The 26,091-nt window shown below is 31.5% G+C and overlaps 10 protein-coding genes and 1 non-coding gene across 11 annotated transcripts; 6 read left to right on the forward strand and 5 right to left on the reverse strand. All coding sequences in view use genetic code 12, as the record gives it.

Moving 5' to 3' along the window:
* Nucleotides 1–647: 647 nt before the first annotated feature.
* RJT21DRAFT_t84 lies at nt 648–749 on the reverse strand. Its single transcript has one exon. It is a non-coding gene; the product is annotated as a tRNA-Pro (tRNA).
* A 1,624-nt stretch (nt 750–2,373) lies between these two features.
* RPS16A (40S ribosomal protein uS9) lies at nt 2,374–3,608 on the reverse strand. Its single transcript, XM_064881846.1, has 2 exons — nt 3,526–3,608; nt 2,374–3,041 (listed from the first exon to the last, which is right to left on the reverse strand). Exons 1-2 carry the CDS (start codon nt 3,544–3,546, stop codon nt 2,634–2,636), a joined length of 429 nt encoding a protein of 142 aa, XP_064738955.1. The 5' UTR covers nt 3,547–3,608; the 3' UTR covers nt 2,374–2,633.
* A 409-nt stretch (nt 3,609–4,017) lies between these two features.
* RPL13 (60S ribosomal protein eL13) lies at nt 4,018–5,231 on the forward strand. Its single transcript, XM_064884350.1, has one exon. The coding sequence runs from the start codon at nt 4,196–4,198 to the stop codon at nt 4,790–4,792; it is 597 nt and encodes a 198-aa protein (XP_064738956.1). The 5' UTR covers nt 4,018–4,195; the 3' UTR covers nt 4,793–5,231.
* A 439-nt stretch (nt 5,232–5,670) lies between these two features.
* On the reverse strand, nt 5,671–5,997 carry RPP1A (ribosomal protein P1; the record flags this gene model as incomplete). The annotated part of the gene is made up of 1 exon (XM_064885397.1): nt 5,671–5,997. The coding sequence occupies one exon, from the start codon at nt 5,995–5,997 to the stop codon at nt 5,671–5,673; it is 327 nt and encodes a 108-aa protein (XP_064738957.1).
* A 431-nt stretch (nt 5,998–6,428) lies between these two features.
* HOL1 (Hol1p) lies at nt 6,429–8,722 on the reverse strand. Its single transcript, XM_064881847.1, has one exon. It carries the CDS (start codon nt 8,348–8,350, stop codon nt 6,563–6,565), a length of 1,788 nt encoding a protein of 595 aa, XP_064738958.1. The 5' UTR covers nt 8,351–8,722; the 3' UTR covers nt 6,429–6,562.
* A 2,319-nt stretch (nt 8,723–11,041) lies between these two features.
* GPH1 (glycogen phosphorylase) lies at nt 11,042–14,323 on the forward strand. The gene has a single exon (XM_064881848.1). It carries the CDS (start codon nt 11,348–11,350, stop codon nt 14,042–14,044), a length of 2,697 nt encoding a protein of 898 aa, XP_064738959.1. The 5' UTR covers nt 11,042–11,347; the 3' UTR covers nt 14,045–14,323.
* Nucleotides 14,324–16,963, forward strand: RJT21DRAFT_106572 (serine-type carboxypeptidase; the record flags this gene model as incomplete). The annotated part of the gene is made up of 2 exons (XM_064879829.1): nt 14,324–16,409; nt 16,452–16,963. The coding sequence occupies exons 1-2, from the start codon at nt 14,813–14,815 to the stop codon at nt 16,961–16,963; spliced, it is 2,109 nt and encodes a 702-aa protein (XP_064738960.1). The 5' UTR covers nt 14,324–14,812.
* Nucleotides 16,964–17,822: 859 nt separating this feature from the next.
* On the forward strand, nt 17,823–18,836 carry RJT21DRAFT_130709 (uncharacterized protein; the record flags this gene model as incomplete). Its single annotated transcript, XM_064883018.1, has 1 exon — nt 17,823–18,836. One exon carries the CDS (start codon nt 17,823–17,825, stop codon nt 18,834–18,836), a length of 1,014 nt encoding a protein of 337 aa, XP_064738961.1.
* A 931-nt stretch (nt 18,837–19,767) lies between these two features.
* YML6 (mitochondrial 54S ribosomal protein uL4m) lies at nt 19,768–20,945 on the forward strand. Its single transcript, XM_064881849.1, has one exon. It carries the CDS (start codon nt 19,844–19,846, stop codon nt 20,624–20,626), a length of 783 nt encoding a protein of 260 aa, XP_064738962.1. The 5' UTR covers nt 19,768–19,843; the 3' UTR covers nt 20,627–20,945.
* Nucleotides 20,946–22,132, forward strand: RPS18 (40S ribosomal protein uS13). The gene is made up of 2 exons (XM_064881850.1): nt 20,946–21,112; nt 21,590–22,132. Exons 1-2 carry the CDS (start codon nt 21,066–21,068, stop codon nt 21,978–21,980), a joined length of 438 nt encoding a protein of 145 aa, XP_064738963.1. The 5' UTR covers nt 20,946–21,065; the 3' UTR covers nt 21,981–22,132.
* Nucleotides 22,133–22,843: 711 nt separating this feature from the next.
* Nucleotides 22,844–24,637, reverse strand: YOX1 (Yox1p). The gene has a single exon (XM_064883365.1). The coding sequence runs from the start codon at nt 24,479–24,481 to the stop codon at nt 22,925–22,927; it is 1,557 nt and encodes a 518-aa protein (XP_064738964.1). The 5' UTR covers nt 24,482–24,637; the 3' UTR covers nt 22,844–22,924.
* Between the last annotated feature and the right edge of the window lie 1,454 nt (nt 24,638–26,091).

Consider the following 26,091-nt stretch of genomic DNA (forward strand, 5'->3'; position numbering starts at 1 on the left):
ATATAAATTTATTTATTTAAATAGTAATTTACCTCATGGTTTATCAGTAATTTAAGTATATTAGAGTGCAAATACTTATGATCTTAAAATTATCAAATGTTAACTTTATGTATATAATTAAGCTAAAAATTAGAGCGAAATTAAGGTAAAATCATGACAAAATATTGAGAGTGCATTAACAATATATTACAATACCGAGACTTAGTTTGATTAGATAATGATTTCTTTATAAGATAACTCAATATGGAAGAACTAAACTGAAACAAAAAACAATCAACAGCTAGCCTGATCATAAATACTGTTCGCAAGAGCACATCGATACAACATATATTGTTTCAATTGAATTTATTTCTTTATCATTGTATTATAACATTCATAGAGAAGTAAACAACAAGAGCTGTAGATCGTGAGAGATTCTGAGAATAAGAGACATTGCCACATTGAAACTCTAACCCTGTAAGATGTATGGTTTTTAGATGTTGAAAATAAGTAACCATCTTTATTTTTTGTGATCTTCAACCTCACCATCCAGCTCAAAGTAAACTCCAAAAATATGATCATTTATATTGACAAATTCATTGTTTTGGTCGAATTGGAATATTAAAACGCTTGTTAATAGAATCAGAATCAAAAAATAGCAAAAAAAAGGGGAGAGCAGGGAATTGAACCCTGGGCCTCTCGCATGTTTGTTTCAATTGAATGAATTCAATTTACCCAAAGCGAGAATCATACCACTAGACCACACTCCCTGTGCAGGATTCGAACCGTTGCACACTATAATTAAATAGTGCGAAACCTGAACGACTTGGCCACAAATGCCAATTCACATTTAGAAAACTCGCCCATTCTCTGAAGAGATCTACATTCACGTGATCAGTCACGTGACAAATAAAAATCTTAGTTTTATTGCTTATACAATCATATATTGAGGTTTCAGAATAATCAGGCAGTTTTGTTTCCACGATTAGACTTAGGGATAGTCAATAGCGTTCCTTTTACAATTAATATGGTGAAATTATGACCATTTCTATTCATTTTTGAATTTGAAATTGGAAAAAAAATTGCTGCCAAATTTTTGCACTTAAATTTTTCTTTCAAATTTCTTATGGGTATGATAAATCATAAGCATTTAACATATATACAGGTTATCTCCTAGAGAAATATTGGTATATAGGCAAAATTATCTGACTGTCACAAATGAAAATTGCCAGAAGTATCACTCATTTTGCCTAGAGTAGTTTTTGACTTTGATCTTCACTTTTAATAAATAAAATATGTTCTAATATGACTTGCTTAATGTGGTAATGCTTTTTATTCCTAACACCTCTCACCATCTACAATCGTTAATCCAAAAATTTGATGAAGCCAAGATATCCTAAACAAAAAAAGAAATAGCTTTCGGAGAGAAAAAGCATAAGGATACACATACTTGATAATAATATATCAAGCTTGATGATGAATCTATTAAACCAAGGGCTATACTAAGACGTAATAATATTCTTTCAAAAAAAGACGAATTTATTTCAGAAATAGTTACATAATTAACAATGAAGAGCTTAATTTTGATAGTGGGACTTCCAATATAGAAAATATTGATGTAAAATACGTATCCACAACCAATTCTAGGTGTAATTAAACACTTTAGTACTCTTATACCTGTTTAATGACATTTTGGAGACTGAATTGCACAAGTTTCTCAACTCGTATGATGAAATTTCATGCGACAGAATTTTTTGCACAAACTAATTAAGCCCTTATTCAAAACAAAAGCTTGCCAATTAGAGCAAGTGCTTCTAGAATTAGGTTAATTAACTTTGTTCAATTAAGACAATAATGGGAAAGATTCATGATTCAATTCGGTTACTCGTGCTTAATTTTTTTTCGCAACCAACGCAAATAAAGTCATATAAACCCCAAATATTGGAATAGTATCATTATCAAGTCTCTAACTATCTACAATATTCGGTTTAGGTCATAATTAAATATGCAAGTCGACCAAAGTTGTAACCTATCTCTTTTTTAAAATTTTTGATAACGAAGATATCTAAACTTCTACATGCAGATTATTCCTCATGACTTTCCCGTATATTTAATTACTTCTTAGATAATTTTGTTAGAGAAGATATAAATGTCTTAGTTGACTCGGTTCTGCTACAAACAACATTTATGAATTCTGCATCGCTCATTAAGATTTCCATGGTTGTTAACGAAGTAATATTCCGAATTAATCTGAATTCGACTCTTTATGCTAGAGGACATGACCTTAAAGCTTGTTTGGAGCTCATCAGCTTTCATATATTATCTTCTGTAAGAGTTTATAGCTTATAAATGTAAGTCCGCACTTCGGAGTATAGATACTCGCAACAAAGAATAGGTATATAACTAAATGATGATGTTTATATTAACAAATAGTATGTATATATATAATAAATTTATGATAGATTATAAAGTACATATGATTTTATGGAGAAAGGTAATGATAAATATTATTATGGTGATTGAAGAAAAGGAAAATCAATTAACATATTGACATTAAATGTGTATTGACCTTAATATTCATCATCAGTAATAATAAATATAATAATGATTTGATTGGAAAGTAGTTGAAGAAATTTTGATGATGAGTAAATTCCTTAACGGTAAGATTTTTGGAATCTGGCTCTGGCACCACGACCACCGAATTTCTTTGGTTCACTTCTTCTGGAGTCAGCAACTAATAAGGTCTTGTCGTATTTGGTGAAAACTTTCTTTAATTCGTTCTTGGAAGCTTCATCAACGTATTTTTGGTGATAAGCAATTAAACCTTTAGCAATAGCTTGTCTAATGGCATAAACTTGAGAAACGTGACCACCACCGGTAACTTTAACTCTGATGTCAATACCTTGGAATTTATCTAAACCAACAATGGTTAATGGTTCGTAAACCTTGAATCTTAAGATTTCTGGTTGAACTAAAGTGATTGGAGAACCGTTAATTTTGATTAAACCTTTACCGGCCTTAACGTGGGCAACGGCAGTAGCGGTCTTCTTTTTACCAAAAGTCTAGAAAAGAAAAGTTAGTAAGTTGTCATTTAATAATGGATAAAGTAAGGCAAAAAATGAGATTATATCTATGATAATAGAAATGATTTATTAGATTTATTGATAAATTTAAGAATGAAGATATTAGATGGTATTTTTGAATTCTTAATGTTGGTCTGATAGGTTGTAGATATGGTTGTAGTTGAATGTTGGATATAATTAACATAGTTCATATAAACGAACACTGGATTCAATATATTGATTCGATGGATCATCACATCTTATTATGTTAAAGACATATATGATTCTGTTGTAGTAGACTACTAAAAGTTATTATTCATTGATTTATTATTCATTCATTTGTTCATTAGTTCGTTCTTGATTTCCTATTGATGACATTTACTCTATATCCATTAGGCTCTAATAAATTCAAGTTTCCTTTACAACACCACATAACTGACTGATAAATCTCACTTCAATGCCTTAGATATTCTATATTACATACTTGAACAGATTGGGTAGACATGGTGATATGCTTTGGTATAAACTATTCAATGATACTAAACTATTAAATTTTGAATATATTAAAAATTTTTTTAACGCAAGCTATTTTTTTTTCACTGGCTAATTTTGGTTCAGTTAGTGAAATTTTGTTAGTACGAGTTCTGTATAGTTAACAATTTTGTTAGGACGTAATTAAGTTAGTAGTGTGCGGTAATCAAAGAATCTTGTTTTGTATAGTGCGAAGAATACAAAGGTGAGGGTGGGCTAAGAGACATTATATTGGAGACATCAATACACTAAGTAAAGATGGCGTATGCGACATTATATATATAGTCACAGTGCTCAAAAATACGGTCACATCCCTATATTTACTTACATAAATCACGTGAGCAATGTGACGGTGTCGCGCGCTCCTGCAGAATCCTCATTTCGATAATTTACTAGCCTAAGCTTTTCGCACTCACTTAATTATATTAGATGATTTGCACCCGGACCGCAATATTTAATTACGCCATAGTTAAAATCACCGCTAAATTTGTATGGAAAATTTTTTGACTGTGCGCAAGGGCAGCGAAACAAGCAAAGGCCAGTTTAATAAAAATTGGAAAAAAAAATTCTTTCAAATTTCTTCATCTTACAAGACTTAATAGTAACCAACCTTTAAATCAACAATGGCTATCTCTAAGAACTTACCATTATTAAAGAACCACTTCAGAAAGCACTGGCAAGAAAGAGTCAAGGTTCACTTTGACCAAGCCGGTAAGAAGGCTTCTAGAAGACAAGCTAGATTAGCCAAGGCTGCCAAATTTGCTCCAAAGCCAATCGATACTTTAAGACCAGTTGTTAGAGCCCCAACTGTTAAATACAACAGAAAGGTTAGATCTGGTAGAGGTTTCACTTTAGCCGAATTAAAGGCTGTTGGTTTAACTGCCAAATACGCCAGAACTATTGGTATTTCTGTTGACCACAGAAGACAAAACAAGGCTCAAGAAACTTTCGATGCCAATGTTGCCAGATTACAAGAATACAAATCTAAGATTGTCATCATTGACAACAAGAACAAGTCTGAATCTTTCGAACAAGTTTCTACTGCTGCTACCTTCCCAGTTGTCCAACCAACTCCAGAATCTGCTCCAAGAGCTGTTGAAGTTCCAGAACAATCTGCTTTCAGAACTTTAAGATTAGCTAGATCTGACAAGAAATACAAGGGTATTAGAGAAAAGAGAGCTAAGGATAAGGCTGAAGCTGAAGCTGAAAAGAAGAAATAAGCGAATTAATTAATTAAACATCACACATCATATCATTTACCACCAATCCCATCATTATAATATCATATCATTATAAACGTTTTAATTACTTTTTTTATATTTCCAACCTATTTCATACTTCCAAATGTATTTATCATAAATCCATATACACTTAATTTCTTGGGGGGTTATTGTCTAAGAAATTTGTCCAATATCTATCCATATATAATGATCTTCGAACTAGGGTTAACTAATTTCTTTATCATTATTGCCAGATTTTTTTAAAGTTTTTTTTAAAAAGATAATCATCTATATGTATATATTGAATTATGTATATATGTATAACACCAATAAAAAACTATTATTCTCGTGAAATAATTTATTAGTATCATTTCGTATTGACTTGTAGAAATCATTAATTGCGAATAATTTAATTAACAGTTCGGAAACTTACAAACTTATGAATTTACAGAACTTAAACAACTTACAAAACTTACAAACTTACAAGTATTATTTCAATAGATTTTGATATTTTTTGTTGTTTATTCAATTTTAAAGCCAATATAAAAAGATAAATATTATAATATATTTATATAAATAACCTAATAATCCTTAATAAAGCCCATATGGAAGTATTAGTTAATTAGTTAATTAATGATGTAAAGAAAAAACGAATTGAAAAGTAATCATCTATACTTCCCAAACAAAGGAATTACTTAGATTTCAATTTTATCAGTTTAATCTCTTCTTCATAGACAAATTAATTATTTATTAAACCATGTGAAATTTATTTCTAATAAAACATAACATAACTAGAATCATGAATGATTTAAAATTTAAGAATGAATGATGATAGTAATATTAATATTAATAAATTTAACACTCTTTAGTTAATGCATTTAATCGAATAAACCGAAACCCATATCATCATCGGATTCTTCCTTAGCTTCTTCAACAACTTCTTCTTCAGCAGCTTCAGCAGAACCAGCGGCAGCACCACCAGCAGCAGCACCAGTAGCAACACCAGCAGCTGGAGCAGCAGAAATGTTGAAGAATAAGTCCTTTAAGTTTTGACCTTCAAGAGCCTTGGCGAAAATGTCAGCCCAGATACCTTCAACTTCAACATTGGCCTTTTGGACTAAGGTCAATAATTTTTCAGAAGTGACTTCAACTTCGGAGTCAGCTAAGATTAAAGCAGCGTAGGATAAAGCAGTTTCAACAGACATTATGTAATTCTTCTAACTAGAGATAATCGATTTAAGCTGTGGCAGACTATTCTTAGTTTGGTTAGAGAGTTTTCAAGAAAGAGTCAGACTAACCTATAGATTTCGTGATACTCATTTTTCACTCAGTAACGAGAAAACTTTTTTGTGCGATAGGTCGTGCGCGGCAATATATAGGGTTGTAGCCCTAAGCTTTACTTACCATCTATCACCAATAAGAAAAGATCATTCAAATAGATAGTAAGAAGGCATTTGAATTAATGATCAAATTGGCTGGGTAATTTAGATTGAATATGTTCCTTGAATAGAACAGCAATAATTTAATCATTGAGGTAATTTCTCTTCTGACAAAACTTTGCCTTAAGACTAATCGCAATGCAACTCTGTATCTCAATTATTAATTTAGCTGCGAAAAACAACTGAGCCGATATGATGATAAGATATAAATTAAGTATAAACAAAAGTAATAGTATATAAATATATATACGTACAGAGTCAATTAATAATTAAATGTCTAACGAAATGAATGAGTAAACTAGTATTATTTATGAACAGAAGGTTATATTATTTAAAGGCCATCACGTAATTGAAGGAATTCAAGATACCAATCTTTGGTCCATAATCTAATTCTCTTACCGTAGTAAATCATTGGTGCAGCACCAATCATGATCAAGAATTGAATAACAGCTAAAATAATGAATGTGTGAGTATTACCCATAGCAGCTAACCAAGGAGAACATGCGAAAGTGAAAATACAACCAATCATATTATTGATTACAGAAACACCACACATCATTTCAATAACCATTTCTGGATAGGAGTCCATTAAATAAGACATGGCGACATCACCAGAGCAACCAAAACCAAAACCAATAAACCCTAAACCAACATAAGTTGGTGGCCAATGCCAATCCTGATCAGTACCAACAGCAAAAAGAACAAGACCAACTGGAGCAATGAATGCAGGAACAAACAAGAACCAAAGACGGAATTCAGCTTCTTGAATACCTCCATTACGTTTTGCCATCCAGATGGAAAAGTAATCGGACAACTTACCTGCAAAGAAACAACCAATAACAGAACCAATCAAAGTAGGGATATTCATTAAAGCAACACCTACATTACCATAATTGTATGGTGGATCATAGTAAACATCATCTTCTACTGTCAAATAGAAAGTCAAGAGAGCACTTTGAATACCCCAAACAAAACCGGAATAAATAACAGGTGGATATAAGAAAACTTTAAACAATAATCTCAATTGTAAAAGATATTGCTTAATACCCCATCCTTTCAAGTTTTTAGCAGGAGTTATTAATTGAATTGATCTCCAGTAAGATTTTGGAGGATCATTGGCACCATAAGTGACCTTTTGAGACAAAGCTAATTCTTGTTCTTTCTTTTGGTCTTCGAATGAGATGTCTTCTTCATTCGTTAATTCTTTCGAATCAATATCCTTTTTACCATCAGTAATAGAAGCGGTTTTGATCGCAGTTCCAGCTGGAACAGCGGCTTCAGCGATTGTAGGAGCAAAACCATGAATAACACCTCTGAATGCACTTCTATCAAAGACAGTTTCTTCTAAACCGAAAGCGATAACAATTAATAAACCAGCGGAGATGAAAACTGCAATCCAACCAACAAATCTAAAACCAGCGTATTGGACAATAAATCCAGCAATTAATGGTCCCAAAAATGTACCCACAGAGGTAGCCAAAATATATACAGTTAAAACAGAACCTAATTGATGTTGAAAATATAAATCACTCAAACTTAATTGAACTTGAGCTTCAGCACAAGATTCAGAAATACCAACAAATAATTGAGACCAGATTGTATCTGATGTACGACGAGCCAATGCAAACCAAAGAGCACCTAATAAACCCAAGAAAATACAGATGTAATAAGTAAATTTACGACCATAAAGAGAAGCTGAAGGTGCTAAGAAAAAAGTACCCCAACCAATACCAATAAAAAGTACACCAGCACCAGTATTCATGGCATCATAAGAAATTCCATAAATTTCATTGAAAGAGTCTTGAACTGCACCAGCATCATTTGAAGTTGCTGCGGTAAAACCAGTTATAAATGCAACAATGGCAAAACATATTGCTTTTCTATAAGAAGACCAATTTAAAGGATCATTTGGAGAATCAGAGGGTTGAGGAATAAGAATAATATTACCTTGAGTCTTTATACGATGGAAATTAGGATCTTTTTCATGAGAGAGTTCTTCATCATCTTGATTTATTTCAAATGAATAAATGTTAAGGGTACCCGGGATGAAATTATCATTGTGTCTGTTGTTTAATTCAACTGGATCATTTGAAGTTATAGTCTCAATAGGATGCAGCATTGTAATTGTTATTTAATAAGTTATAGTAATTATAATAGTACAAAATGAATTAATGATTAAATGACTCTAGAACATGCTATGTCTAAAACTAATATTCATAAATATTATATGATATTATAATTCGACAGTATTTGTTTGACAGCTTTGAAATTTACCTTAATAAAGCCAATATATTCTTAAGAGAAAAAATATTTGACAGGATGTAAAAATATTTGACAGGATGTGATCGATCTTGTGAAGTCAAGAAAAAAACTTTAATCGGTAAATACGAACGATTAACGATTTAACAAAAGTTGACTTAAACTGATTGGAATATATATATATATATATAAATATCCTTTCAAAGGTATAAGATGATGATGTAGAGAGCAATAAATTTTCAAAATTTTCAAAAGAAATTTGCAATATCATCAAATCATTTTAAATTAAATCCAATACATTATATATTATACTATTGCTGATAACCCCAATTTGGATGTAATGCCATGCCAATTATTGAGCCTCTCAAAAGATAAGAACCAAAAGGGAAAAAAAAGAAATTCACCAAAAGTAATAAATTAGCCGCCGTTTAATCGAATCACCAACAGACTGTATATAGCCGCCAACACTTAAACTTTCAATGAAATGCCATAGCCCATTACTCAAAATAGAAATTGGAACGCATATTTATATCAGTTAAGACAATCTGTAACTTATTTCTACGATTAAAACGTCAAAGATTCATTTTATGGGGTTTATTACAGATTAGATATTATGAATCTGCCAAAATGATTTCGCACAGTAGTGATCTAGCCGAAGTCAATTTTTCTGATTAATAGGAGTATGAGAGCCGTACGCTAATATTGTAGACACCGTGAATGTATATTACTATACGCATTGTTTTTGTTTTAACCGACTCCTCGAAATACTCCAACTACGAATGGAAAGTTTCAAAGCGTTAACGGGTTCCGAGTACCTAACTAATTTAACCGCTTTTTTATATTCCTAGTCATGACATATTCTACTCCACATTTTGAGTTTACTACAAGTATCATTTTGAAATTTGATAGTTAAATAAAATTACAATAATGGAGTTAATGGATCCTACTTTATAATGTTATTATTTGATAGATTAGAGTTCTTCACTCATAGATCAGCAGAAAATTAAGATTATTTCTGACCGGTGCAGGAGTTCATTAACTGCGAAAAATATAGGTTCTTCTTAACTTTAATATTTAAAGTTTGTAATTTTAAATAATACGAAACACTGTCTCAAATAGTCTCAACTATAAAAGAAAGCATATACCTAACAAAATTACGTTGAACACAAGTAGGAGTCAAAAGAAGGATGAATAGTACCATACAAAACCGACTTTACTAATTGAGTCATCCTCTTGTTGACTTCACTTTCAGACTTTACTTTACTTTTCTTGACTTTACATTAGTTAACGTGAAAGGTCCACGTTCAACATGATACTTTGTATACAAGTTTAATCATATAATACATATAATTCTGAATCTACTAGTATTAAATTTGGAACCCAAAAAATCACGCGTTTGTTTAAGTCGGACCCTGTAATCCACCCAGATTTAACAGATAAAGTTAGGAACAATATTATTCTTAAACTGAATTTGCCATTTTCCAAACTACAGAAGGAAGCTGACGAATAAAAGCTTAATTTTATATTTTGTTTTATTCTTATTGGGATTGGCGCTGCATATTAATTCATTACACTAGTTCTATATACTATTTGTCTTTTTTTTTGTTGCCTGCCGATCATCCCTTTGGGACGTTTTTGTGGTTGAAATTTTATCCCAATCGATCTCAATACCTTCCCGGTTTGGGTTCTTTCGCTGGGCTGCGCTGGTCCATTCTGCTGCATACTTTACAGCTCCCTCCCCACTCTAAGTAAATTTTGTGTCGAATTATTCCATCGGTGATATAAACTGATTAGCTATTTCCAATAGTTGCTCTACTAGTTTATAGTGAATGTTGCAGTGAAATACCCGTATATTCCAGTATTAATTGTAGTAAGTAATGTTCAAGGAATAAGTATAACCTTTTCTTGACTACAACTGGCAATTATAACTTTAAGTTCTTTTTATTCATAAAAGTATGAAACGCAAAGAATTAAGTTCACTCGCAGTAAGTTCCAAATATCACAAAACTCGTTTCTGAGTTTTGATAAAATGGTTATTGGGAAGAGTAGTATAAAATATCATAAGTACAATAGAGGTCAACGATTAAATATATTCAGTCAATTGATTAAAATTCAACAATACGAATTTTAGTATTTTTGAAGTATTTTTAGTTCATACTATGAAGACATCCATCAAATAGTGAGCCATACCCCTGAATAATCCCATTGTCTCAAAACATATACCGAAATATTTATAAACAGCACAGTAAAAGTTATTTGACGTAGAATAAATAATTTACTAAAATTAATTAACTTTATTACACTACATATAATATATACTCTTAAGTGGTTCAAATAAATTTAGAAACATATATATTTAGTAATGCAATTACGTACATATGTACATGCCGATATACGCAAATAATTTAAATCATAAGGTGATGGTTCTTTCGCTCGCGCTCGCTGTATTCTCTCCCTTACTCCCTGGATTTAGCTCCCTAGCTCCCTCCCTATTATAAGCTGTATAATAATAATTGCTTCTATATACATTTTGTGGTTCATTTTTATATATAAAACATGTGTATGTGTAAGATGTGGGATGTATATTTGTTATCACTGAGGTGTGGGTGTTCTCTAATACTTGGCTCATTTCTCTCCCCTGTCTCCCTTTGTCTGGAAAATTAAAAATAATAACGGGATGGGTGGATGGGTATAAATTAACTATGGCAATAAATTTAAATTTAACTATAACTCTTTTTCCTCTCTTTCTTCTCTTAATATCTTCATATACTTTTATCCTTGCTTAATTGAATTACTGATCAATTGCTAAGTATAGTAATTTTTCAATTGACTAAATAGATAAATACAATCAAGCAATATGGGTGACTATTTAACTCCATCGGAATTACCGCAACCTAAATTGAAAAGAACTAACACTGGGTTCACACCTAATCAAATTATTGCCTTAGATGCTTCAATTCCAGAATCAGCCAAACATATTTGGTATAAATACTCTCAATTGAAAGTTTTAGACTCTGGTAAACGTGGTACTCATGCTCCAGATTCCGCCGATGTATTGAACTCTAAAGATGCCTTTGAACAATCCTTTGTTAGACATGTTGAAACCACTTTAGCAAGAAATATGTATAATTGTGATAATTTAGCTGCTTATCAAGCTGCTTCAGAAACAATTAGAGATGGTTTATTAATTGATTGGGCTAATACTCAACAAAAGCAAACTGTTCAAGATGGTAAAAGAGTTTATTATTTATCATTAGAATTCCTTATGGGTAGAGCTATGGATAATGCTCTTATTAATTTAAAATCAAGAGATAATACTAAACAATCTTTAAGTGAATTAGGTTTTAATTTGGAAGATGTATTAGATCAAGAACCTGATGCCGCCTTGGGTAATGGTGGTTTAGGTAGATTGGCTGCTTGTTTTGTTGATTCTCTTTCTTCAAAGAATTATTCCGGTTGGGGTTATGGATTAAATTATCAATATGGTATTTTCAAGCAAATGATTATTGATGGATATCAAGTTGAAGTTCCTGATTATTGGTTAAAATATTCTAATCCTTGGGAAATTACTAGACATGAAATTCAAATTCCAGTTGATTTTTATGGTTATGTTTATGAAGACCATGATCCAAATTCTGGTGTAGCTAAAAAAGTTTGGAGTGGAGGTGAAAGAGTTCTTGCTGTTGCTGTTGATTTCCCAATTCCAGGTTATAATACTTCAAACACTAATAATTTAAGATTATGGAATGCTAAACCAACTGAAGAATTTGATTTTACTAAATTTAATGCTGGTGATTATCAACAATCTGTTAATTCTCAACAAAGAGCTGAAGCTATCACTTCTGTATTATATCCAAATGATAATTTCGAAGGAGGTAAAGAATTAAGATTAAAGCAACAATACTTTTGGGTTGCTGCTTCTTTACATGATATTGTTCGTAGATTTAAAAAGAATCACAAAAATAATTGGAATAAATTCCCAGATCAAGTTGCAATTCAATTAAATGATACTCATCCAACTTTGGCTATTGTTGAATTACAAAGAATTTTTGTTGATTTAGAAGGTCTTGAATGGAGTAAAGCTTGGTCTATTGTTACTAAGGTTTTCGCTTATACCAATCATACTGTTTTACCAGAAGCTTTAGAAAAATGGCCAGTTGATCTTTTAGGTAGATTATTACCTCGTCATTTAGAAATCATTTATGATATTAATTTCTTCTTTTTAAAGGATGTTGAAAAGAAATATCCTGGTGATAGAGATATTCTTGGTAAAGTTTCAATTATTGAAGAAAGTACTCCAAAACAAATTAGAATGGCTTCTTTAGCTATTGTTGGTTCTCATAAAGTTAATGGTGTTGCTGAATTACACTCTGAATTAATTAAAACAACCATCTTTAGAGATTTCGTTAAAGTCTTTGGTGAAGATAAATTCACCAATGTTACTAATGGTGTTACTCCAAGACGTTGGTTAAGACAAGCTAATCCTTTATTAGCTGAATTAATTGCAGAAAAATTAAATGATCCTCATTATGAATATTTAACTAATTTAGGATCTTTAAAGAATTTAGAAAAATTCATTAATGATGATGATTTCTTAAAGAAATGGGATTCAATCAAATTCCATAACAAGAGAAGATTAGCTGCTTTAGTTAAAGAAGAAGTTGGTGTTGAATTAGATCCAACTGTTTTATTTGATGTTCAAGTTAAGAGAATTCATGAATATAAAAGACAACAATTAAATATTTTTGCTGTTATTCATCGTTATTTACATATTAAACAATTATTAGCTCAAGGTATTTCAGTTGAAGAAATTAAATTGAAATATTATATTTCAAAAGCTTCAATTTTTGGTGGTAAAGCTGCTCCTGGTTATTATATGGCCAAAACTATTATTCATTTAATAAATAAAGTTGGTGAAGTTGTTAATAATGATCCTGAAATTGGTAACTTATTGAAGGTTGTTTTTATTCCTGATTATAATGTTTCTAGAGCTGAAATCATTATTCCAGCTTCTGATTTATCTAATCATATTTCAACTGCTGGTACTGAAGCTTCAGGTACTTCTAATATGAAGTTTGCTCTTAATGGTGGTTTAATTATTGGTACTGTTGATGGTGCTAATGTTGAAATCACTAGAGAAATTGGTGAAGAAAATATTTTCTTATTTGGTAATTTAGCTGAATCTGTTGAAGAATTAAGACACAAACATATCTATGAAGGTGTTCAAATTCCAGGAGCTTTGAATGATGTTTTTAATGCCATTGAATCTGGTCAATTTGGTCATCCAGATGAATACAGAGCTTTAGTTGATGGTATTAGACATCATGGTGATTATTATTTAGTTACCGATGATTTTGATTTATTCTTAGAAACTCATCAAAAATTAGAAAAAGTATTTGGTCATCATGGTGGTGATGCTAATGATAAAGATCATTTACATAAATGGGTTAAGAAATCTGTTCTTAGTGTTGCTAATATGGGTTTCTTTAGTAGTGATAGATGTATTGATGAATATGCCGAAAATATTTGGGATATTGAACCAACTAATCAATAATTGGATTTAAATTAAAATTAATAAACTATAATTTGATTTTTACACTTCTTTTCTAATTCTACTTTCTTTTACAATATTTCTTGTTAAGTTTGCTATTTCTTCAATTCTTCTATACATCTATATCGTATAATTTCTTATGAAAAATATATACATTTCATAATCTAAATAATATGAATATATAACTTTATATAAATTAATTATTTTATAATTAGGATAAATATCTCGTTATTGACTTTGCAGCAATTCATGTTACATAAATTTCCTATTGAGGCAGTGTAGACCGGGCCACCATGCAGGAGAAAAGATACAGGTCTTCGAAATACGGCACTCGGAAGAGAGATTTAAATTTAATATCAAATTTACTTTATATCTTATAAAAATTTTGATAATTAATATAGATTGTTACTAAAGGTATCAGGTTAAATTAGTGAGGGTTCATAACATAAGGTTGAAGTTGAGGTTATAAAAAACTTGTTAATAATTTTGTTAACTCCGATCAGTATATTCAGTTTGTCTCGGCAAGCTCCCCCACTCAATCGGCTCCTTTTTCGAACAATTACTTACCTTTAAATATATAACAAATTATAAATCATTTTAATTTATTGATTCAGATATATATCTCATTGGGAGCCTCAATTAAAGGAACGTATTGCATTTAATTATTTGCTGTATTTTCATTGTTATAGACATATCAAAAAGTTGATACATCACCAGACCCCCACGTCATCATTATCATTATCATTATATAGACCCGAATAATCCCCTAGCATGTATTCTATATTGTATAATTTTATCTTATTAATCCTGGTGGTGATACAAACATCCTTTGCATTACCACCTAAATTAGGTGCAACAAATGATCTTCAAAAACAATATTTAATCACTGATCTTCCAGGACTTCATAAAAATATTCCCACTGAAGAAGTCCCACTAATGTTTTCAGGTCAACTACAACTATATCCTGATAAAGAAACTCATTACTTCTTTTGGAAGTTTTCTGATTCTAATAAAATCCCTGAAAATAATAAAAGAACTATATTTTGGCTTAATGGTGGTCCTGGATGTTCTTCAATGGATGGTGCCCTCATGGAAGCAGGACCCTTTCGTATTAATAAAGATAAGCAAGTCACTTATAATAATGGTTCATGGCATAAAGCAGCAGATATAATCTTTGTAGATCAACCAGGTGGTACTGGATTTAGTTACACAGATAAATATGATCATGAATTATATGAAGTTACAGACCATTTCTTAAAATTCTTAGAGAAATATTTTGAAATTTTCCCAGAAGAATTATCTAACGAAATTTATTTTGCAGGTGAAAGTTATGCTGGTCAATATATTCCATACATAGCTGATGGTATTTTAAAATATAATAAATTAAATACAACGGAAACTCCATATAATTTAAAGGGTTTATTAATTGGTAATGGTTGGATTTCACCAAATGAACAAAGTTTATCATATTTGCCTTTTGCCGTTCAAGCAGGCATAATCAATAGCAATAATCCTCGTTGGCAACAAATTCTCGTACAACAAGAAAGGTGTCAAAAAATAGTAAATCAAATTGATAGCTATCAAGATGATGCTATTCATGCAGATGAAATTTCTTCTACTGATTGTGAAAGAATATTGACATATGTTTTACAATATACAAGAGATAATAATGCTCCAGAATATGAACAATGTTATAATATGTATGATTATACTTTGAAAGATTCTTATCCTTCTTGTGGAATGAATTGGCCACCTGATTTAGTAACGGTGACTCCATTTTTAAGAGAGGAAGAAGTTATGAATGACTTGAATTTAATTGAACATAAGCAATGGCAGGAATGTAATGGAAGAGTTGGTAGCAGTTTGAGTGCTAAAAATTCAATTCCTTCTGTTCATTTATTACCTGGAATATTAGAAGAAATTCCTGTTATATTATTTAATGGTAATTTGGATATTATTTGTAATTATTTTGGTACTGAAAACTTTATTAAAAAATTAACTTGGAATGGCCAAAAAGGTTTCTCTGAAGATTTAGATGCCATGAATTGGTTATATGGTAATGAAACTGCTGGTTATATTAAGTCAGAAAGAAATCTAACCTTTGTGAATGTGTTTAATGCATCACATATGGTACCTTTTGATAAGCCAGAAATATCAAGAGCTTTGATTGATTTAATTACTGGAAATTATGATGAATCAATAAAAGAAACAGATGGTACAAAATCATTAATTACATATCCTCTTGGAGTTAGACAAGCAAAAATTGCAGCCGTGGAAGACTCTTCATCTACTGGACCTGCTTCACAAACAACTGCTACAGGATCCGATACAGATGCAGCTTCGGACTCAGATTCAGATTCAGAGGAAGGTGAATCGGGGTCCACAGACAAGAGTGAATCAGGAAATGAAGAAACTTCTGAACCAGCTTCTAGTTCATCTAGCAGCCGTATAACCAGATTGATTCAATTATTAGTCATCATAGTATTGATCTGGGGCTTATATGTTCTTTATTCATCATACAAGTCAAGACCATCATCAATAATCAAAACTGGACCAACTTCTGGTAAGAAAAAGAATGTTCAATGGGCAGATCAATTGCGTAGATTCCAAGAAGACGATCAAGATGCTCAAAATCAGCAGCAGCAAGGTTTCTTTGTCAAAACATTTAATAGACTCACTGGTAGTGTTACCGATGGCCGCGGAAATTACGCGCCTACTTCTGCAAAAGTTTATGAAGATATTGAATTAGGTGAAGGAATAGCATTGAATGATAATGATCATACTATGGATGATTTCATTATTGACAGTGAAGAAGAGGAAGTAGGACAAGTAGAAAATGGAGAGAATATTGAAGTACCTGATGTTGAACCTCCAAAGATATCAGACAATGAAGTTAGACAATCTTCAGATTCTTCGTCATAGTACATATATATATATATCTATATCAGGTTAAATAATATATAAACAGCTATTATTCTTACATAAATGGGGCGGGGCTATAGTAGATTCGCTTATATAATACCTTCGGACTTAGAAAGGAATTTAATTAATCCCGCCATTCACAAGGAATTACTTTTTTTGTTCAAGTAGGCTAACAAATTGTCAAATATTAGTAAATAATAAAGTGAAAATATAGCCACACAATAATGCAACTCAAAATTACATACGCAATTTAGAAGTTGTCTCCAGAACGTTTTCATTTCAAGCCCTGATTTAGAAATTCTTAGATCTTTTATCTTTTATGAGTGTGCAGATACACCAATCAGTTGGGCAATTTTTTAGTATACAGCATAAAATGATGAAAACACAAGAAAATTACTGCAAACATATTATATCATTTGGAGAAGATAATTCTCGTTAAATATATCATAATTATGCAGAATTTGAAGAAATCACTAGAATTGTTGCAAAAAAATTCGAGACTAATTGGCTCAAGTACGATTAATAACTTCATCAATGATATAGCATCTAAAATCAACAACCATTTTGTTGGGTATGATTAACACGTATATAGATTGGGTCATTAACCACCATGTTTATTGTTATTGATCGGGTAGGAATGAATGACGGGTATGATGATTTTATAATCCTAAACAAAATCCGTATTTCCTCATTAACTCCGCAATTTTTTCCAAAAGAAGAAAGTGGCAAGTTGCAAAAAAGATTCGGACATATCCCACAGTACGTGGATAAAAGAATATAAAATGGACTGTGGATCATTAGTTTGGATGGATTTGTTTATATGTGTAGAACAAACGAATTAGAATTTACGTTAGAGAAAATGACACAAGAAACTGTTTTTATTACTGGTGCAACAGGTTATATTGCTAAACACATAATCTTTCAATTGTTAGAAAAAGGTTACAAGGTTGTCGGGCAAGTGAGACTGAACGAGAAAGGGGAAAACTTAGTTAAACAATTCAATAATTCCAATTTCCAATATGAAGTTGTTGAAATTTTAGAAAAGGATGGTGCTTTTGATGAGGTTTTGTCTAAGCATCCGGAAGTTACTGTTTTCTTACATACTGCTTCTCCTGCTATAGTTGTTACTAAAGACAATGAAAAGGACATTTTAATTCCAGCTGTGAAAGGAACTAAAAATGTCCTCCAATCAATTAAGAAATCGGCTCCTCAAATTAAGAAAGTTATTATTACTAGTTCTGTAGCTGCAACTATTTCTAATGCAGACTTAACTAACCCAAATTTTAGTGGTGGTGAAAACACTTGGAATCCTGAGACTTATGAAGAGGCTATCAAAGGTGATGGTGGCAATGCTTATAGGGCCTCCAAAGCCTTGGCAGAAAAGGCAGCCTGGGAATTTGTTGAAAAAGAAAAGCCAAATTTCAAATTGTCAACCATTTTGCCAAGCTATACATTTGGGCCACAAGTTTTTGAATCAGACATTGAAAACTTACATGGCACTGCGAAATTGCTTGCAGATTTGTTGTATTTGAAGAAAGACAGTCCGATCCAACCATTTTTTGGTGTCAGTGGTGATGTTCGTGACGTTGCTAAAGCTCACATTCTTGCTTTTGAAAAAGAAGAAGCTGAGGGTAAGCGTTTTGTCATTTCTGTAAACACTTTCAACTTTCAATGGGTAATTGATATCTTTAGAAAGAATTTTAAGGATTTGGCAGAAACTTTGCCCGTAGGAACTCCATTACCAGAGAATTTCTTTGCCCATGCATTAAAAGTGAATGATCAAAATGCAAGAAAGATATTGAACATCGACTATATCCCATTTGAAAAAACCGTAGTGGACCATATCAAGCAAATTATTGATCATAAGAATTAGAATTAGGTTACTTCCTAGTTATCACTTTCTTTTTAGTTGCGAACTTTAGTTTTATAGCGTTTGAAATTACTGCAAAATATATAAAAATAAAAGAGCCATTTAACCCTGAGGATTAACCAATGAATATGTTTCTCTCTTGGCTGAGCAGATTGATATATAATTAATTTAATTGGTGGATGTTGGATGTTGGATGTGTGGATAGGCTTTTAAATCCGATGTTGCTAAATTGAATCTTGCTGCTCAGATTCTTGCCAATGCTTTGAAGTTGAAAAAGGATGACCCTATTCCACAATTGGGAACATTTTCTGCAGACGTTCGTGATGTAGCCACAGCATATATATTAGCATTCGAAAAAGACGAAGCTGAAGGTAAAAGGTTATTAATATCTACTGCAAGATTTAATTTTCAATTAGTTCTTGATATAGTGAGGAAAAATTTCAAAGAAATAGCGGATTGATTACCATTAGGTAACCCTTTACCTCAAGATTATTTTTCTAAATATGCAATGCTTAATGATTCAAATGCAAGAAACATATTACAGATAGATTATATTCCGTTCGAGAAGACTGTGGTTGATGAAATCAAGCAGATTTTAAACTTTCAAAAGAAAATATAATGTCTTCACATAAAATAATAGATTGTATATAGAAATAGCGCTTTAGTTTAGTTGCAAAAAATATGGTTGTAGACATATATTAATGTTTTGCAAAAAGTGTGCATGACACATTTTGGGATAAGTCGGACAACAATGAGCTATGACACTAACCAATTAGCTTTGTTGATACACCGCTAATAACTAGTCAGCAGAGTAGCAAATAAATTAAGCTGCAAAGCTAAGCTAATTAGTAGGTGTTCGTGTCCGTACCAGAAACCAAAATTCATCAACCCATTTGAAAAAAATTACTGCATAGGCCATAGAATATATTGAGTATTAATAGAATTCAAGAGGAGTAACCTCATAATATCTAATAAAAATTGCTTGACTTACATACTACATATAATATACCATGTACAAACAAAGTATTAGGAGGTTAGCAACTGAAGTTAACATCCCAACTACTGTCAGTAAGACTCCATCATTCAATATCGCAAGCCCACCAAAATACACATTAGCATCTTTACGTTCATTTCCATCATTGGAACCTCATACCTTCATCCCATTACCTAATGATTTCTTAAATGCACCATCCAGAAGAGATTTCTTATGGAGTGCGGTAGTTTTTGAAGCTGATAGAGCCAGAGTGGGATCAGGAAATGCTCCAACTAGATCAGATAAACCATTTTCAAATAGAAAGTTACGTCCTCAAAAGGGTTCTGGTAGAGCTAGACTTGGTGATGCCAACTCTCCACATATGGATAATGGACTTAAGGCACATGGTATCAAGGCTCCTCATGACTGGTCAACTGAATTGCCAAGTAAGTTATATAGTAAAGCATTTCAAACTGCCTTTAGTGAACAATATAAGAATGGGAAGTTGTTTATTATTGGAAAAGATCAAACCAAAGAAACGGCTATTAATGAGAATGATACTGATATATTAGAGTTTGAATATGACTATCCAAGTGCAACAGAACAATTCGTAGAGGCTCATGAATTAGAGAAATTAAACTTGTTATTTATAACTAATGATCAAAGAACTAATTTATTAAATTCTACCGAAGCAATCGGTAAAAAAGCCAGTGTTATAATTAAAGAGGAAGTTGAAGTTAGAGACATTTTAAGAGCCAATCGTATCTATATTGAATTGCCTGCATTGCAATGGTTCATTGGTAGACATACGGTTGTATAAGCTGAAAATTGTATATAAGTTCATTTGAACTGAGCATGCATCTAAATAGCAACTAATTAATACATGTATATATTAAATCGAACTATTAATAGAATCCCTTTGGATCAAATCTATATAACGAAATGAATCTGTTTAGTTAATACTATTATTGCTGCCATATTGCACGTGCACCGAGATAGGGCTCCAGACCTTGTTGTTTGTACAGGATATTTTGTTTTGTATCGAATATATTGTGCGGCTCAATGAACAAAAGAACTAAGTATTTGTGTTAGGAAAGATGCTTAACTATGGGAGTGCGATCGTTAACTATGATACTCTCAAATTTTTGTTAGGGAGGGAAAAAAACTAAAAATTTTCTGTAGATAGAAATTTAATATTTGAAAAGTCTTTTTGAATAGGTAATTACGTTTAAGGAACACCATCAACAACAGTATCCAAGATGCCATTAGTCGTCCAAGAACAAGGTTCATTCCAACACATCTTACGGTATGTCTTAGAATCATAATCATATCCAATCAGAGAATCCTAAATAGATTGAAAAATATCAAGTCGAAGTTATCAACAAGATGAAAATTCTTAAATTAGGCTGACTTATGGAATAGTGCATGTTTACAAGAAACAAAGAGTCACTGGCAGTGTAATATCTGTTCATGTTAATCAGAAGCTTGAATTCGTGTCATTGCTTTCATTGTAAAAGTATTGTTCCGGAAGTCATAACAAACCTTCAATATAATCATATATTTCAGTTCATACCCATACAATATTAGACCACCATCATCATTTTATTATATTACTTAAAAAGAAAGATCAACCTTCATAATCATATATTTTATATCATGAGAATTATCAAAAATTACCTACTAATGAACTTGCGTTTCACAACTAATACTTTCAATCTTTAAGGATAACAAATCTGATTATCATTTCTTACTTGAATAACTTTACTAACTTTTAATCTTATAGTTTATTAAATACCAACATTGATGGTAGAATTAAAATCATGTACGCCTTAACCAAGATTAGAGGTGTCGGTAGAAGATACTCTAACTTGGTCTGTAAGAAGGCTGATGTTGAATTAACCAAGAGAGCTGGTGAATTAACTCAAGAAGAATTAGAAAGAATTGTTACCATTATGCAAAACCCAACTGACTATAAGATCCCAGCTTGGTTCTTAAACAGACAAAAGGATCACACTGATGGTAAGGATTACCACACCTTAGCTAACAACTTAGAATCTAAGTTAAGAGATGATTTAGAAAGATTAAAGAAAATCAGATCCCACAGAGGTATCAGACACTTCTGGGGTTTAAAGGTCAGAGGTCAACATACCAAGACTACTTCCCGTGGTCGTTAAATCTAAAATTATTTTTAAGTTGCTACATACTAATTTAATCCATTTTGTAAATTTTTAAGTATTTCTTATTGTAATTTAAAATAGTTTTATTCATTTCCTTATTTCAATGAAATAAAAAAAACCATCCCAATATACATTATATATATAATATATTATAATATGTTTGATCTGTAGATATGCTGGAATGGGCTAGATGGTTACTCTGAAAAATTTGCTATGTCGCACAGATTTACGACAAAAGAATTGTCTTTTTTTTATTCGTATGTGTCAATTGACTGCAGATTAGATTGACAGAATTAAATTGACAATTCCAACAATCATAAGAACATGTTGAAACTATATCTATCGTTCAAAACCTATTATAATTATCTGTAAAATTACTGTACTATGCTTATTTTATCAATATTCTACATATTGTATGAATTTTGAAAGACAATTTTTCCAAAAATAATTATTCCAGATACCATTCTAACGGAATACTAGTATACAAATGATTCGTAAGATACATTTCTCACTCATTTATTGAGTTACTTCTGATCACTTTACAACCATCGGTAAACTTTAAGCGAAATACATGCCCCTATCGCCTGTCCCCTTTCACCGTCTCGTCAACTCCAAAATATCCATTGTTAATAAATCAGATATTTTTCGCGAGGTCTCTAATTTATCCAAATTCGGTAATTTCTTATGAAAGGAGGTACCAAAATAGAGGCTGCGAAAAACTCAACAGAACAAAAAACCCTGCCAAGCACAAACACGAATCTAATGTCATGTACCTAATTAGGATAAGTATCGAAATTTAGATCTAGGAATTGGTTGGGTAGTCATAAGTATGACTGTTTTACTTGAGTATTGGTAAGAAGAATTAAATTATGCATTTTAGGAAATAAACCTTAAGAAGTAATAATAAATATAGGGGAATTAAATATGAACTAATATACATTTTAATTAGCTAATCTTAAAGATAACAAATTTTCAGCACACTGCTTATTTTCCTCTTTTGAAGAATCGGACTTTTCTGGAACTTTAACAGTATTTTGTTTATTTAACAGTTTTGAATTTAATTGACCCAAAGGTTTTCTGGTTTGTTGTGGTTGTTGATCAGAAACATTTAAAATATTATGAATACTTGATTTCTGTTGTAGTATAGTTACTGGAGTAGTATTAGTAGTTAGTGGTGTAGTATTAGTAGTTGATGAAGTAGTTGTAGGTGTAATTGTTGCAGTTGGAGAAGTTATAGAAGGAGTTAATTTAAAAGTCATTGTTGAAGAGGTTAATGAATTCAATTGTAATGGTTGTTTCTTTTTAGTTTCGTTTAAGACTAGCGTGGTTGGTGTGATTCTTTTACTCTGATGATTGTGAATTATCATTGAATCATCTATTGAGCTATTTGATTCATCAGCAGCCTCTGAATCATCAGCATCTTCACTAACTCTATTAGCGACATTGGGTATAGATTGTGCTCTCTGCTTAATCGGAGAAGAAACAGGTAATGGCACACGAGGACTATCAACATAAGAATGAGATTTAGTTATAACTGGTTTCGTTGGGGTCGATGAAATTAACGGAGGAAGTATTGAGGACGTAATATCAGGTGATGGTAATGGAAGAGTTGGAATAGATGAAACAGACAAACGAGTAGTTGGAACTGTAGTACCATCTACTGTTAATTGTTGTTGGTGTTGATGTTGGATATGAGGATGTTGATGAATTGGAATTGAAGGTAATTCCGTAACTTCTTTTTCTGTATTCAGTTGTTTTCTAATAGACTGTCTTCTATTTTGAAACCAAATTTGAACTGCCTTTTCAGTCATAGATACTCTTGCTGCAATTTCGAGCCTTCTAGCTTTATTTGGCGTGGTTCCTAAAGTGAATTCTTTATTTAAGATAGCCAATTCATTAGGAGAAGTTCTTCTTCTTTTTCTTCTTGCTAAAGGAGCATTGTCAATAGAAGGTTCTTGCAGTGGATATGTGGATGGCGAATGGGATATAAAAGCATAGGATTTAGTATCAATTGGTGTTGGTCCATTTGAAGAGAAGCTGCTAGATTTGGACGCAGGAGTTATAAATGCAGGAATTGGACTCGTTTTAGTAGTGGAAGAAGTTGGAGATCCCACATCTGATTCTGAAGCAGATATTTCAGCACTTGAAGAATTTCTTTTCAACAGAGATGTAGAATTTAATGTAGCAATAGATGCAGTAGGGATATAAGGCAAACTTTTATTACGAGTTATTGTGGATGGAGTTGGTAAAGTTGGTGGTAAATATGATGAATTATTAGTCGATTGAAAATATTTCGAAGATAATGGAGTTGAAGTGAAAGAATCAATTGAAGGTAATTTTGTTGTTAAATGAGGTGAAGTAGAACTTGTGCTTGATCTAGTATTTGATGATAATATTGAAGATAATGGAGGTAACGTTGCAGTCGAAGCTTTGGGATGACTAAATGGAGTTGGAGCTGATGGTATGCTTGACCTTTTAGGTGTTTGTAAGTACATCATTATAAGTTGTTAATTTATATATATATAATTAATAAATGAAAGATTAACAAATTGGTTATACTATGAATATTAGAATGCACAATTAGAGGAGATCCTTCCATTGAAGTACATATATATACTATGGTGATTAGTTGAGATATATCGCAAAGGGTTGAGATACACGCTTGTTTCAAAAGTAAATAAATAAAAAAAAAAAATAAACAATTAAGTTGATTAATTAATTACATGATATTGAAGAAACACAAACAGCATTCAAGATATTTCACGTCAACAAAAGAGTAATAAAGCACAAAGAAAAATAGAGAAAATAGAGAAAAACAAAACAAACCCCTACCAAAGACACATGAAAATTAACGTTGGCAGAAAGGAACAGGAGGCACAGGAAATAAAAGCAAAGGACAAAATCAAGGGAAAGTAAACACACAAAACACCAGACCTAAAACTAAAGCTGGAACTAAAATAATAACAATACAATCTCACTACAGATAATATCCAAACCTGGACAATGGTAATGGAAAACATTATCAAACCAGTTAGAGAAGATAAACTCATCATTATTATTTCTTTTATTGTCTTGTGAGCTAAGATTAAGTTGCCCAACCTAAAACATGCACTAAATCAGTTCATCGAGTTATTCATAGATCTATATTTCTCGTCAAGTTCACAAAGAATCAAAGTTAGTTGTATGTACTTGATTTGTTACTTTCATATACAAATTTAATTAAAGAAATTAAAAATTAATTTTAATTAGTTGCATAGTCATTACCGTATTAGGAAGTATAACTAGGTAAAAAAAGCGCATTTTGTGAAACTATTTACATTTCTGTTTCTTTTACAACTTCTGACTTTTCGTGAATAAACGCGAAATTTTTCCTCAATAGTTCAACTGGTTGTGAAATTGGGTAGCTACGTTACCTAATTGGGACATTTATAGAATGCATGGGGTTGATCGCATACACCTTTATTCGATCAATTATATCATCTGCATCAAGTTAAACTGGCGTCACTTGTCAACCGCAATCAAATCAAATTAGTCTCGTGTCAAATTGAGCAAATTTTACTGGGTCTATTCTAATTGGCTCAAGTAATAAATGTTACAATAGTTGAAGAAACAAATCATACATCTATTTACAATAAAATGTATGAGTAGAAAGGGCTTGAAATTCATCTGTAGTTTTTTTACCGTTGCTGCTAGTTTCTGCTCTAAAGTATGCTAATATTATCTAGAGTCGGCAAGTATTATCGCACTATCATTATTAAACCTTCTCTTAATGTTTCTCGTAGATTCGCTCATAAAATCTTGTGAAATTCCGATCTTATGTTCTACAATAGATTTCATATTTGGACATGTACAACTTAATTTAAGGAAACTTTTAAAATAATTTTGCCAAATTAGAAGAAAACCAAAATTCTCAAATAAATTTGAAAACCTATTAATAGAAAGGTTTTATAAATATTAAGTTCGAAATTAGAACCATAAAACATCACCATGTGCTAAATATGTCTAAACGCTTTTGATTTGTAAGTTGTACGGCTTGGTTCATTGCCTATTACTAGCCACAGCATAGAAGAAAAAGGGATCTAGAATGTACCTGATGATTAACACTATG

This window comes from Scheffersomyces amazonensis (genome assembly GCF_036850825.1).
Source record: "Scheffersomyces amazonensis strain UFMG-HMD-26.3 chromosome Unknown RJT21scaffold_3, whole genome shotgun sequence".
Taxonomy (NCBI): domain Eukaryota; kingdom Fungi; phylum Ascomycota; class Pichiomycetes; order Serinales; family Debaryomycetaceae; genus Scheffersomyces; species Scheffersomyces amazonensis.